The sequence below is a fragment of the Phocoena sinus genome, chromosome 4, assembly GCF_008692025.1.
Source record: "Phocoena sinus isolate mPhoSin1 chromosome 4, mPhoSin1.pri, whole genome shotgun sequence".
Lineage (NCBI taxonomy): Eukaryota > Metazoa > Chordata > Mammalia > Artiodactyla > Phocoenidae > Phocoena > Phocoena sinus.
The window spans coordinates 71,922,300-71,935,197 of record NC_045766.1 but is presented as its reverse complement, the minus strand read 5'-3'; the positions used below and the strand labels follow the sequence as shown (position 1 = coordinate 71,935,197).

General features: G+C 35.6%; 1 protein-coding gene across 8 annotated transcripts in view; it reads right to left on the bottom strand.

Moving 5' to 3' along the window:
- The window catches only part of DLG1 (discs large MAGUK scaffold protein 1), a 287,224-nt gene that overhangs the window by 164,730 nt on the left and 109,596 nt on the right, over positions 1–12,898 (bottom strand). Inside the window, exon 1 of one of the 8 annotated variants that reach the window (XM_032629965.1) lies at positions 9,548–9,834. The exons of the other annotated variants lie outside the window; for them this stretch is intronic. Coding sequence (XP_032485856.1) covers positions 9,548–9,781 — 234 coding nt within the window. The 5' untranslated portion in view covers positions 9,782–9,834. Of the gene's footprint in view, positions 1–9,547; positions 9,835–12,898 lie in introns of those variants that run through there. 8 annotated transcript variants of the gene reach the window in all.

Genomic DNA, 12,898 nt, shown 5'->3' with positions numbered 1-12,898 from the left:
TTTTTTCGGAGAGGGCTTTGAATTACTTTAGAAATATACATGATTTTATAAAATCCTGTAATGGAGACTTGCTAATTTTAAAGCCATAGTTCTATATATAAATGGCTTGGGAAATTTACAGTGGCCAAACCATATTTAGAAGTTCCAAATTTCCCTGTAGCCATCATCAGATTAAATGAAAACAGACACATATATTAACATTTGTTTATTCATTCAACAAACAGTCAACACGTGCATTCACTATGCTAGGCTCTGGGAATATAAGAGAAGAAAACATACATCTGTACTACCAGCTCTTGTGAAGCTTATGGTTTAGCAGCTGATATTAAACAAATCATTACCCAACTGATTACTGAAATGCAGCTGTGATAAGAGGTATGGAGTACAATTCTCAGGAAAACAAACACTGCTTGAAATAAGCAAAGGGCAAAAATGTTGTGCAGGCTGAATATCCTATTCTGACCTCAAAGCATATGGGCCAGTCATCCTTCAACAATGTTAACACATTATTTTAAAAGTTAACTCTAAAACTATATATATATATATAAAATACATATATAATATACATACTAAAATACATAAATTGCAGCTTGTGAAATTTTTTACCTATTTGTCCTTGACAAAAGGACAATCTAACAATCATGACACTCTATAGAAACTACAAAGATGAATGCAACACACTTCCTAATTATAAAGAGCTTATATAACAAATTTCACTTACTTAGTTCTTCAAACTATAGCCAATCTAATCCACCTTAAGATACCAATGTTGCTCTTTTAACAGACTTTATTTTTTAGAGCAGAAAGTACAGAGTTCCCATATAACCTCTGCCCACACACATGCACTGCCTCCCACTATCAATACTCCCCACCTGAGCTGTACATTGTTCAGCTGATGAACCTACACTGACACACCATTATTATCCAAAGTTCATGGTTTACGCTAGGGTTCATTCTTGGTGTTGTACATTCTATGGGTTTGAACAAATTTATATATAATGTCATGTATCCACCATTATAGTACCCTACCTAATAGTTTCACTGGCCTAAAAATCCTCTGTGCTCTATCTATTCATCTCTCCCTCTTTCCTAACCCTTGGCAACCACTAATCTTTTTACTGTCTCCATAGTTTTGCCTCTTCCAGAATGTCATATAGTTGGAAGCATACAGTATGTAGCCTTTTCAGATTGGTGTCTTTCACTTAGAAATATGCATTTAAAGTTCCTCCACATCTTTCCATTTCTTTTTAATGATTAATAACATATCATTATCTGGCTGTACCACAGTTTATTTATCTATTTACCTACTGAAGGTCATCTTGGTTGCGTCCAAGTTTTGGCAATCATGAATAAAGCTGCTATAAACATCTGTGTGCAGGTTTTCACGTGGACATAAATGTTCAACTCATTTGGGTAAAAACTAAGGAATGCAACTGATGGATTGTATGGTCAATCTGTTTTTTTTTTTAATTAATTAATTAATTATTTTTGGCCTGTGTTGGGTCTTTGTTTCTGTGCGAGGGCTTCCTCTAGTTGCGGCGAGCGGGGACCACTTTTCACCGCGGTGCGCCGGCCTTTTGCTGTCGCGGCCTCTCTTGTTGCAGAGCACAGGCTCCAGACGCGCAGGCTCAGTAGTTGTGGCTCATGGGCCCAAGTTGCTCCGTGGCATGTGGGATCTTCCCAGACCAGGGCTCGAACCCATATCCCCTGCATTGGCAAGCAGATGCTCAACTGTTGCGCCACCAGGGAAGCCCCAATCTGGTATTTTTTAAAAGCGAATATAACCATTGTAAACTTTTTGTTTAATTTTCATCTTTATGCTTTTCTAAAGTGTCCAACTATACAAATGACTGGGTCTCAAACACCATTTAAACATATTTTTGAGTAGATATTCTTTGGGTGAAAAGGGAAACAATTAATTTCCAAATCTGAGTAATGTTATTAATTTTACAAAATTACTGGCCTTTTGAGTAGGAAATTAAACTTTGCCAAGAGACAGCATCTCACAACCAATTATAACAGAATTTTTATCCTAACTTTGATTGCTTGGTTAATCAATACTCAAAGAGACTATTTCTACCCATTCTCCTGGAAACTATTCTACTATCAGACTTGGCATTTCCAAAGTCGTTTAAGAGGATTATCTACTTACTCTCTATATAGTCTAGTTTAATACAAAGGCATTATACTACTGAATATAAGCAATTTTATTCCTTAGAGATGAAGAAAAAAATATATATATATATATTTGATCTATCACTTCAAAACACAACTATTATTAGGCATGAGGCCAAATGTTTGAAACATACATAGGTAAGAAAATTAGGCCAATCCGTGTTGGTCCAATGTGGAAATGTCTTGGTGTGAATATTTAGACCTGCTGCCTGGTAGGAACTGTCAGAAGATAAATGGTTATAGATGATGACACCACATGCCTCTGTTTGCCTGGGAAGTTCCCTCTTTCCATAAAAGTACTCCAAGTTTGGTCGATGAATTATATACTCATCCTAGTTATAAGGAAACCGAATGTTTTTTCTCCTCTTCTCTCCCTGTCTCACCTCCTCAAGGGTATTTCTTTCCATAAGGGTAAATAACAAGAGAATCATCAGCTAGAGGATCAGTATAACACTAAAGTGTGATATGTTTCACAGAAGGTCTAAGAGAGAATTCAGACAGATTAAAAATATATAATAATAAAGAATCAAGTAGTATTAAGTGCTATGAAGAAAAATATTTAAAAAGGTAAAAAGTCAGGGACATTTGGAGTGAAGAAGTGCCTGCTACCTTAGACAAGAATCGAGGAAGACCCTCTGAGAAGGTAACAGATGAGCAGAAATCTGAAGGAAGTGAGGAAATGAACTATGAGAATATCTGAGGAAAGAATGTTCCAGGCAGAGGAAACACCAAGATTAAGGTTCTGAGATGGCCACATGCTTGATATATTTGAGGAACAGGAACAAGGCCAATACAGCTGGAACAAAGTAATTGAGGGAGCAGTAGGAAATGGGATTAGAGATACTGCCAGGGGCTAGATAATAAAGGGCCTTTTGGACTATGGTAAAGAAGGATTTAGAATTTTATTATATATCGAATTGGAAGCCACGGGAGAGTAAAAACAAGGTACTGACAAGAATTGATATTCTGTAAGGATGACTGGCTGCTGGGTGAAGAACAGACTGGTGAGAGTAAAGGATGGAGCTAGGGAGACCAGACAGATATCTACTGCTATAGTTCGGCAACAAATTAAATAATTTGAATTAGTAGTTGTAGAAGTGGTGAAAAGTGGTTAGATCATAATATATTCTAAACACAGAGCCCTCAGAATTTGCTATTAAGTTGCATGTGGAGCAAAGGGAAAAAGAACAGATTATTCCAAGGGTTTTCATATTCAACATCTCAGTGACTGGTACACTGAATGAAGATGGGGGAGAACAATAAAATTAGAAACTCTGTTTTTGACATGTTAACTTTCAGATACTTAATCCAAGTGGAGATACTGAGTAGGAAAGCCAGACACACAAGTCTAGTGTACGGGGAATAGCTCTGGACTGAAGATATGAGTACTGATGTATTTAAAGGCACCTGGATGAGATCATTTGAAATATGAGTATAAAAAGAGAGAAGTTCAAGGACTGATGCCCTGAGTTACTCTAACTATTAGTGGTAAGAAGAGGAGGAGGATACTGCAAAGGAAACTGAGGTAGGGAGAGAATCAGGAGAATGGTGTTCAAGAGTCAAAGGAGAATTTAAAGGAGAGAGCAGTTAGTTGTGTAAAAAGCTGTTGTGGGGTCGAGTAAAATAAAGACTGAGAACTGATCACTGGATCTGACAGTCTACTCCTAGAGGGTTTCTGGCTGGTTGTTTTAATGAAAGGTATTTTAGCGGGTATGTACGCTGATGGGAATAATCCAGTATGGAGGGAAAGACGGACAATGCAATGAAGAGAAGAGAGAATTTCACAAGTCCCTGAACAGTCAAAAATGAAGATCTAGTACAGAAGTGAAGGGTGAGATTTAAGAACACAAGTGGATCATTTATTTTAACAGGATGGAATACAGAATAAGACCATCAATTGAGAATGAGGGCCAGGAAACAGGTATTGGAAGTTTAATGGGCAGCTTTGGAGCTGATGTGGAGGAGGCAGAGTTGCAATTAACCAAGGTTAGATCTTACCAATGAAGTGAAAGGGGAGCAAGAGAGTTAAGATTATGAAAGGCAGTGTTTATAGTCATGGACCAAGGAATGTGAGCAAAGCAAGGAGGGAAGTGAGAGCATGAAAGAAATGATAGATAATAAAAAGTTGGGCTGGAAGTCTTTAAAGGGTAAAAAAAAAATTGTTGTAGGGGAGGTGAGCTGAAAAGTAAGGAAGTGCTAGTCAGTTTGAAATGCTTGCAGCTGAGATTTTGTAAGTGGTTCAGTCAATGGTAATGAGGTCTTGAATATAACCATTTCAGCAGGTCAGTCAAGTGAAAGAAAAAATAAAGACTCCTAGAGGCAAGGATATCAAAGAACTGAGAAGTCAAGATTTTGGAAGGATCATACCAGGATACTGAAAATCACTAAGAATGATTACATGAATAGTGGACAGAGAAAAGACAGTTCAAATCATCAATGAGTAGGAGTGATTGTGAAAGATGCAGATGACTAGACAAGGAGGGGAAGTAGAAAATACTGTCTGATGATATATACATTTTTAAAAGGGAGGAGGTACAATCATCCATAAATACCAATGATAAGCAAGGAAGACATCAACTCCACTTGTTGGTCCCAAGGTACATGGGACGTGACAGATAAAAATTCCACTTTTTGTGAGGGCTAAAGAAAAAAAAGTACTCTCGGGGGAACACCAGTTTTCTATGAGAGAAAAAAAGGTGAGATGAACCATCACAGAAGAGTTTGAGGAAAAAGGAAATTTTGCTGATCACGAACTGGGAGTTCCAAAGGGCAGAGTGAAAGAAATTGGGAGGTCACAGATAAATGGGAGTTTAAAACATATTGGAGATATACTAGAGTCAAACAGAGATAAGGAAATTAAGTGAAGGTGATCTGGAAGGCTTCAACTTTTTTTTTTGCGGTACGCGGGCCTCTCACTGCTGTGGCCTCTCCTGTTGCGGAGCACAGGCTCCGGACGCGCAGGCTCAGCGGCCATGGCTCACGGGCCCAGCTGTTCCGCGGCATGTGGGATCTTCCCAGACTGGGGCACGAACCCGTGTCCCCTGCATCGGCAGGCGGACTCTCAACCACTGCGCCACCTGGGAAGCCCCAAGGCTTCAAATTTTTTTAGTGATTAAGATGTCCTGATGGTATGCTTGGTAAAAGGTGGATAATCAGTTAAATTTAGTTGTCTGCTTGTGACTGGTTTAGCATTTACAGAAGGGAGTGTTGGGTGGGAAAGCAAGGTCAGGAAACTGGTGTCTCACCAAGAATTTGAAGTGCTCTTTGGGGTCCCTCCTTTATATCCTGCAACTGAAGGTGTTGAGATATGTCGTTCTTTAAAAACTGTACAGCCTGCACTCACAGGAACTTATTCAGTCAACACTATTTACTGAATGTCTGAATGAATTGCACCATCCTAGATACTGTAATTCCTAATTATCTAATTTGAATTTGTTGAAGACTATTAAAATTAAGCAATATAAAAATAACAACAATAATAATAGCTTCCAGGCACTGTTCTAAGTGTTACATGCATTTAATCATTTAATACAATTAACTCAATGAAGTTGATGCTATTATCTTCATTTGGGGACAATATAACCAATGCATAGCTCTAAAAATTAAATCCTTTCTACTCCAGAATGTACCTGTTTAGGACAAATCATATTCTTTTCATACAAATTAGCCTATTTATTTTTCTGGTATCTGAACAGTGGGGATCTATCTGAACAGCGTTTTCCTGTATTTTAATTTAGGACAGAGTTTCTTCCTCTAAAAAGCATATTATTCAACTCATGTGGCTAATATTCACTCTTGTTAAAATTTTATTGTTCTGCTTCAATTATAAGTCATTATGCCTGTTCCATTCACTCCTAGGAAGAGAATTTTGCTGTTTTCAGCTTAATTTGGCATGTCAATTATCTGGGGGAGGGTGGAAATTCTATTTGAATATTTATAATGACCCACAATAGGGATTTTGAAGTAATCCAAACTATGGGAACAATCGCCAAATATACATCCAAAGTGACCTACCACGTTACAGCTGTTCAAAGTTTATATGTGACTACTATTTTCGTTAATAAACACTGACATCACCAAGTAGATAAAAGCTTTTAGTTAGGAGATAATCAAGTAGCAAAGTCTAGAAGTATTGTGCTAGAGTTTTTTAAAGCCCTGTTGAATATAAAAATTGGTCTTAGATTTAACAGGGCTGCATCACTAAACAGGACAGGGCAGATTGGCATCAAAGGATCATAAATACAAGAACAGGAAGAAGGCTGAAGTGAGGAACTGAGGAGGGCTTGACAATGAGTAGCCCACGTTTTCTATATTATAATGACTATTCAAAATTAAGAACATAAGTAGTATGAAGCTCAAAATAGAAAACCTTACACCAAAGTAAAATAATTCACAAGAAACTCATCTTAGTTTAACACTAAAAACAATAAAACCTCACATTGTAAACTTTTGGGATACAGCCAAATGACAAAAATTAGACATAGTCTTTAAGCTGTATGGTTATCATCATGGGTAAAGATTCAAAGGGGTGAGGAAATCAGGTACATGGGGGGTTTGTGCAGCTTGAAGAAAGTCTGAAGAATGGAGGGGAAGAAAAGGGGAGTGGAGGAAGAGATGGGCTACTGTGAAGAATCAAAGGCACATATGACAGCAATAGAGTGAATCCAATAAATATAGGTACCCAAGAGGTTTCAGGTTAGGTGCCATTATTTCGGAAGGCCATGAGCTAACAAGGTTTCAGGTGATTGAAATGGTAATTAATCAATCAATTCCATAAACATTTACTGAGCACCAACTACATGGCAAGTACCATCCTAGAAGCTGGGGTCCTGCAGAAATTTATAACCACTTGGCTTCCCTAACATTTAAAAATATTAATGACTTCCTACTAAGTTCCATACATTACAGTAGAATCTGACACAAAATCTTAGTTGTGAACACAAATATCTTAAACAGATGAGCAATTTAAGTGAATCTGTAAAGTACATTTTATTTTTTATTTATAGAGGCTATTTGGTGGGATATGAAATCAGAGTAATGACTTTCAAATTACTAAAACTGCATTTAATAACAACTCTCCAAACTGCTAAAAGTACCATGCATCATAGTTATAAGGAATTAGATTCAAAGTTAATCTTGCTATCCAATCTTAGAAAAGAATATTTCTGACAATAGTGAAACAGGAGACCTGGTAATCACTTTTGCTATTTATCATTGACAGAACAAAACACTATCATACATATATATTCATAGGTATATAGCATATACTCAATAAACTAAAATTTCATTAATCTACTTTGTTTTTAACAATATAAAAATCCTCTTATGTTACAAAATAAAACTGCTAGCCATGAGTCAGTAAATGAAACAGAAAAATGTATCCTAGCATCAACTAAAATTTAAATACGCCTAACATTCTTTCTCAGTCCTATTATATTTTATCCTGTAAAATGAATTCCAGTGAGTTACAACAAAAGACTTGGATATATAAAATATCCAACTCATTAGTGAGAAAAATAACATAGAATGCAAAATGATGTTGGTTCTCCAGAGCTGGAGAAATATAAGCTAAAACTCTGACCTAAAGTCTACATTTATAGATATGAAATACAAAGATAATGAAAAAGACAAAATAAGTAACAGAAAGAGGGCTGAAAGAAAGAAAAATAGTAATTTTTCAGTATACACAAGTGATCTGAACCAAACGGGAGGAAGATAAAATTTTAAATGGCTTTGTAGGATCAATTGCAAATAGAGTTTTTATTAAAATTGTGGCTATTTTAGTGCAATACAATAGCAACTTTTCGGCCCAACTCCTAAGTAACTATAATGTAATTCCATGGTTTCAGTAGTTTTCTATGTAAACTATTTTGCTTTCTTTCATTTGTATGCCTTTTACAAGATGAATTATATATCACTGGTTGTATGTGTGTATATACATATAGTTGTGTGTATTTGAAGTTTTTAACAGATCTTTCTTATTGACAATGGAAAAATATCACTTAATACTAACAGAATGAATAACAATGCTAAGCTTTAGTCTCTGTGTCCCTTTTTGGTATATGTAATTGTAGTCAAAATCAAGTTAGTTAAATTCTTGGGGCAGTATTCAATCTAAGAGTTAAATCAATCGTTGCCTCTGAGTAAGTTTTGATTATAAGTAATCTCACTGCCTACATAAAAACTATTAATGACTCTCCCTAGCCCAGTAATTCCATTCCTCTCAAACATCTAAGAAAAAACAAGAATATTTTTACTTAAGAAATTTGACATTACTTAAAAATAAAAACTATTGAAAGAAAATTCTAGTAACCCAAAACAAGAAGAAGCTGTTGACAGTTACTTTATACTTACTGTGCTGCTTCTAATTACTAAAAAAAAAAAAAAAAGATGGTTTTAAAGGAATTTATTTTTAAAAGGCCCTAAGGTATGTGTATACATTTTAATTTAAATTTAAAGGACAAAAGCATTCTCACCTTGTTTTTTAAATTAGACTAATTCCTATGCTTTCATTTTTACTAAAGTTGAATATCTATTAAAAACATGTTTTAAAATAAAAATATTCCCCCAACTCTCCTTTAATACCAAATAATAGGTATTTCACTCAAATTATGATTAACTTTATATTTTCCTTATATTTTTAATACCCACTCCTCAAAAAGAAGTGGTTTTATGTGATTTTTTTTTTTAATTTGAGGACTTTTAGTGTTTGCTCAGCTCTTTACACTGTCAATTGAATATTTGATAAAATATTCCTATAATCATGTAATTACACAAGTTTACTGCTTTCCAATTAACCCTAGATAATATATTTATAGAAATGGAAGGGGATTCATTAAATCCCTTGAATAAACCATAATGTAATAATTTTAAGATATTAGTATATACAATAGCCAACTGTATTCAGTTTAATCTATACTCAAAACACTAGAAAATAAAAATATTTCAAATTATCTTCTGTTTCTTTACTATAACAATCTCCTGAGGTTATCTAATGACATATAAAAGCTATACAAACAGGTATTTTCTTTGGTCAAACATCATACTTTATAGCGTTTAACACAATCTGAAAATAAGGAGACAAGCATTATTAATTTACATTTTAATTTATGTATGAATGGCTTTATATTTTTAGAGAAGTCATTCAACAGAATCTGAGACTGTTTTGTTTGGCATTACATAAGAGCAAAAGGGAAAATATTTTTGTTTCCCCTTTCACGCTAAAGACCTGCATAGATGGACTGAAAACATACATTTCTGCGTATCCAAGGTTTCAGGGCATAAGACTATGTTTTAATAATAAGAAATCTATACTAATACATTTTTGCAAAGCAACATGAACCGAAAATAATTTCAACAAGTGGTATGTTACCTGGGTGGAGCTGGTGGCTACCGAGATGCAGTCAATAAAGCTGTGTCTTCGAGTGAAAAATGCAACTATCTGCTGCCAGCGTGAAGGTTCTGGCTCAGCTTGCAGTTCATCTGATGAGCCCTTTTTCGCCCAGTGTTTCTGCTTTGGGCCTACTGAGCCATGGCTAGAGCTAGTATTGCCTCCTCGACTGGCGCGAGAGTACAGAAGTGTGTTGTTCCCGAAAATGTAATTCATCTCTGCAGCCCTGCAGGTGGTTGCCAAGCAGTCTTACTTCTCTACCAGCTGCTGAGTGGTGAATGATCAGTAAAAACTGCAGCTAGAATTACAGCAGCATCACTTGTAGATCAGGGAAAATAAAAACCTTGAGAAATGATGCTCATTTTCTCTGTAATTTCTTCCCATGAAAGAGCTTGTATCTTCCCTCTGTACCTGTTAGCTGTATGATGGCTGAGTTTATATTTCTAGACAAAAAAGACGACATAAGGTGGTTTTCTTTCTCATGATTATTTTTTCACCAGCGTCTGCAGGAAAAGCTGTTCTTTTGTTAGCTGATAACTAGACGGACTGAAATCCAGGAAGTGAGGTCGATTAGCAGGTAAAGAAGGATGTTATAAACACTGGACTACCAAGACCCTTTGGGGCTGCCTGATTTAATGCACTGGGTGGAGAAACCCTGGATTACCAAGTTTCAATCAGTCTGAAGTAAAATCCAATGGCATCTTCGCTGCTTAAATAAATTATAAATATGAACTGAATTTAAAAATACAAGAGGATTCGCTCTGCCAACAGTTCTGATTGTTTAAAACAATTTTACTAAAGAAATCTTTCTATTCACATATAAATTTCTACATCAGGAAGGCACTTACATTAAATAGCACTAAGGTTTTAAAAGGTACTATCTACATTAAACTCTGAGGATCTAATGACAGAGAAATCCATTTGGAATGTAACTTGATAATTTTATTTAACATATTGGTTTTAAATGCTTTGATTAACTGAGTCTGAAGACAGAAACAGAATAATTAGCTAAATAAGTATTTGGCTTCTGGGACTTTTGTGATAAAAAAGTGCTATTATCAGCACCATCTCTCTCATATGTTATAAACATTAAGATTACCAAGTTATGAATTTGTAAAAATGCAAAAGAATTAAACATAAATTTTTTGTTTTATAGCCAGTAAAACATATTTTATCCAACATGACATAAAATAATACTCTGGTTCAAAAAATAATACTGTTTGATTGCTAAATAGATACTTTCTAACATCTAATATCTAGGTCTGTGTTTCTCAACACAGTAGTCCACCTCAGAATCACCTCAGGTGCTGGTTAAAAAAAATACAGACTGATATCCCCTTCCCATTAGAATTTTTAGGGGTAAGGGAGATCTGGGAATTTTCATTTTTGAAAAGCCCCCCTAAGAGACTCTTAAGCACCCTCAAGTTTGAGAACCACAGATTCCTAAGTCTGTCCTCTTAATACTATGCTACATTAGTATATAAAACAACATATCACCATTAAAAACAATATATGAACAAAAATGCTACTTGGTAACTTACTAATAGTTGAGTAATTCAATTTTTAAGTTGATATTAAGTACATCATAATCCCCAACCTCAGCCATGAATGAGGACCAACAAAATCTTGCTTGCTTTTGCTTACCAGCACCAACTAAATGCAGTCTATTGGAAAGTAGCATTGGCAAACTACAACCTCTAGGACTACTGCAAATCCTGATTTGGCAAGAAAAGATGCGAACACTGTCTCTATGATTCTGTCTCTAAGATACAAACACATGCCCAAGAAGGCTTGAGAGTCATGTGGGACTTTTGGAAGTAAGATGTTTTGTGACAGGTTATAGCAAAGTTTGCTTCTTCCCAAGAACTGTACAGACAGTAGCTGGCAGCTTTATGGCCCTACACAGATTGATCTTATCTATTTGGGGGTAGGGGACTAGAGGAAAACACTAAGGGTAGACAGAGAACTAAGAATCCTCTCTAAAAGAAAAAAATAAAACCTCCTAAAAATAAATTTTACTATGGACCAGGTACTTAATAAAGAACTGATTAGTGTGGTTTATACAAATGCTCTAGTAATTGGTTTGGCCCCAAAATATGTGTCTTGATCTGTATATGATGGAAAGCCAGGGTGGGAGGGGGAACCTTAGAATTTATACAGATTCTGTTACTCTGGATTTGTAAGGATGAGGATATTTTAAAATTTTTGGCTGCACTGGGTCTTTGTTGCAGTGCGCAGGCTTCTCTCTAATTGCGGCATGCAGGCTCCAGCGCATGAGGGCTCCAGAGGGCGTGGGCTCAGTAGCTGTGGTGCACAGGCTTAGTCGCCCTGTGGCATGTGGGACCTTAGTTCCCCAATCAGGGATCAAACCCATGTCCCCTGCACTGGAAGGCAGATTCTTAACCACTGGACCACCAGGGAAGTCATGGATAAGGATACTGAAAATGAATGTTGAATGCAAATATCCTACTCAAGTTGCAAACAGTACCAACACAGATGGAACAGTAAGGCATTCGTATACAATGATTTCTTATGCTAGAGAGCCAAAGAGCTTGGGAACAATCAAAAGTTGATGAACGCTCCATCCCATATATCCCGAGTACAGAGAAGAAATACTTCTCAATATATAAATTTCCTATTCACATCGACATCAAGAAAACAACTTTGAGCTTTGAGAAAGGCTTTTTTATGAAAATGTCCCATTACCTGAGCTACGGAAATCTAGGATCATCTCATCGATTGCGCAACAGTCAATACACACATACAAAACCATATATGTACCTAAATCACAATTGGTTTCATATGATTTGATTGGGAAGCAGAGGCAACCATCTCCTCAATGATCTCTGCTTTAGAATAACCATACCCATGTCACATAACGGAAATATAAGCTCTATTCCGTTAAACCAAAATTTAAATTCATTATAGAACCTGGAAAGTCTATTTAAAATAGTGAATTTTAAAAAATACTTCACAACGTTTAAATCATCAAAAAGAACACTATTAAGATTTTAATATGATATATAAAGAATGGACATTTTTTTTCTGCAGTCAAATACTCTACCACTGAGCAATACTCTGCACCTAACATTCTTTTTTCTGTACAGTTTTTCTTTTTCACAGAATGACAATAATATTATCTATAGCAGAACTCTAAACAGTAAGAGAAAGCATAAGTAAACTAAGTACACCCATTTAGTGATTACATACTTTAAATATGATTATGAAAAATTTATGACTGTTAGAAATGTTTATTTTATAACATTAAATGGAAGTAAAGACAGTTCAAAAATTTATATAGGATAGGCCCTCAATTATTTGTACCCTTTTCCA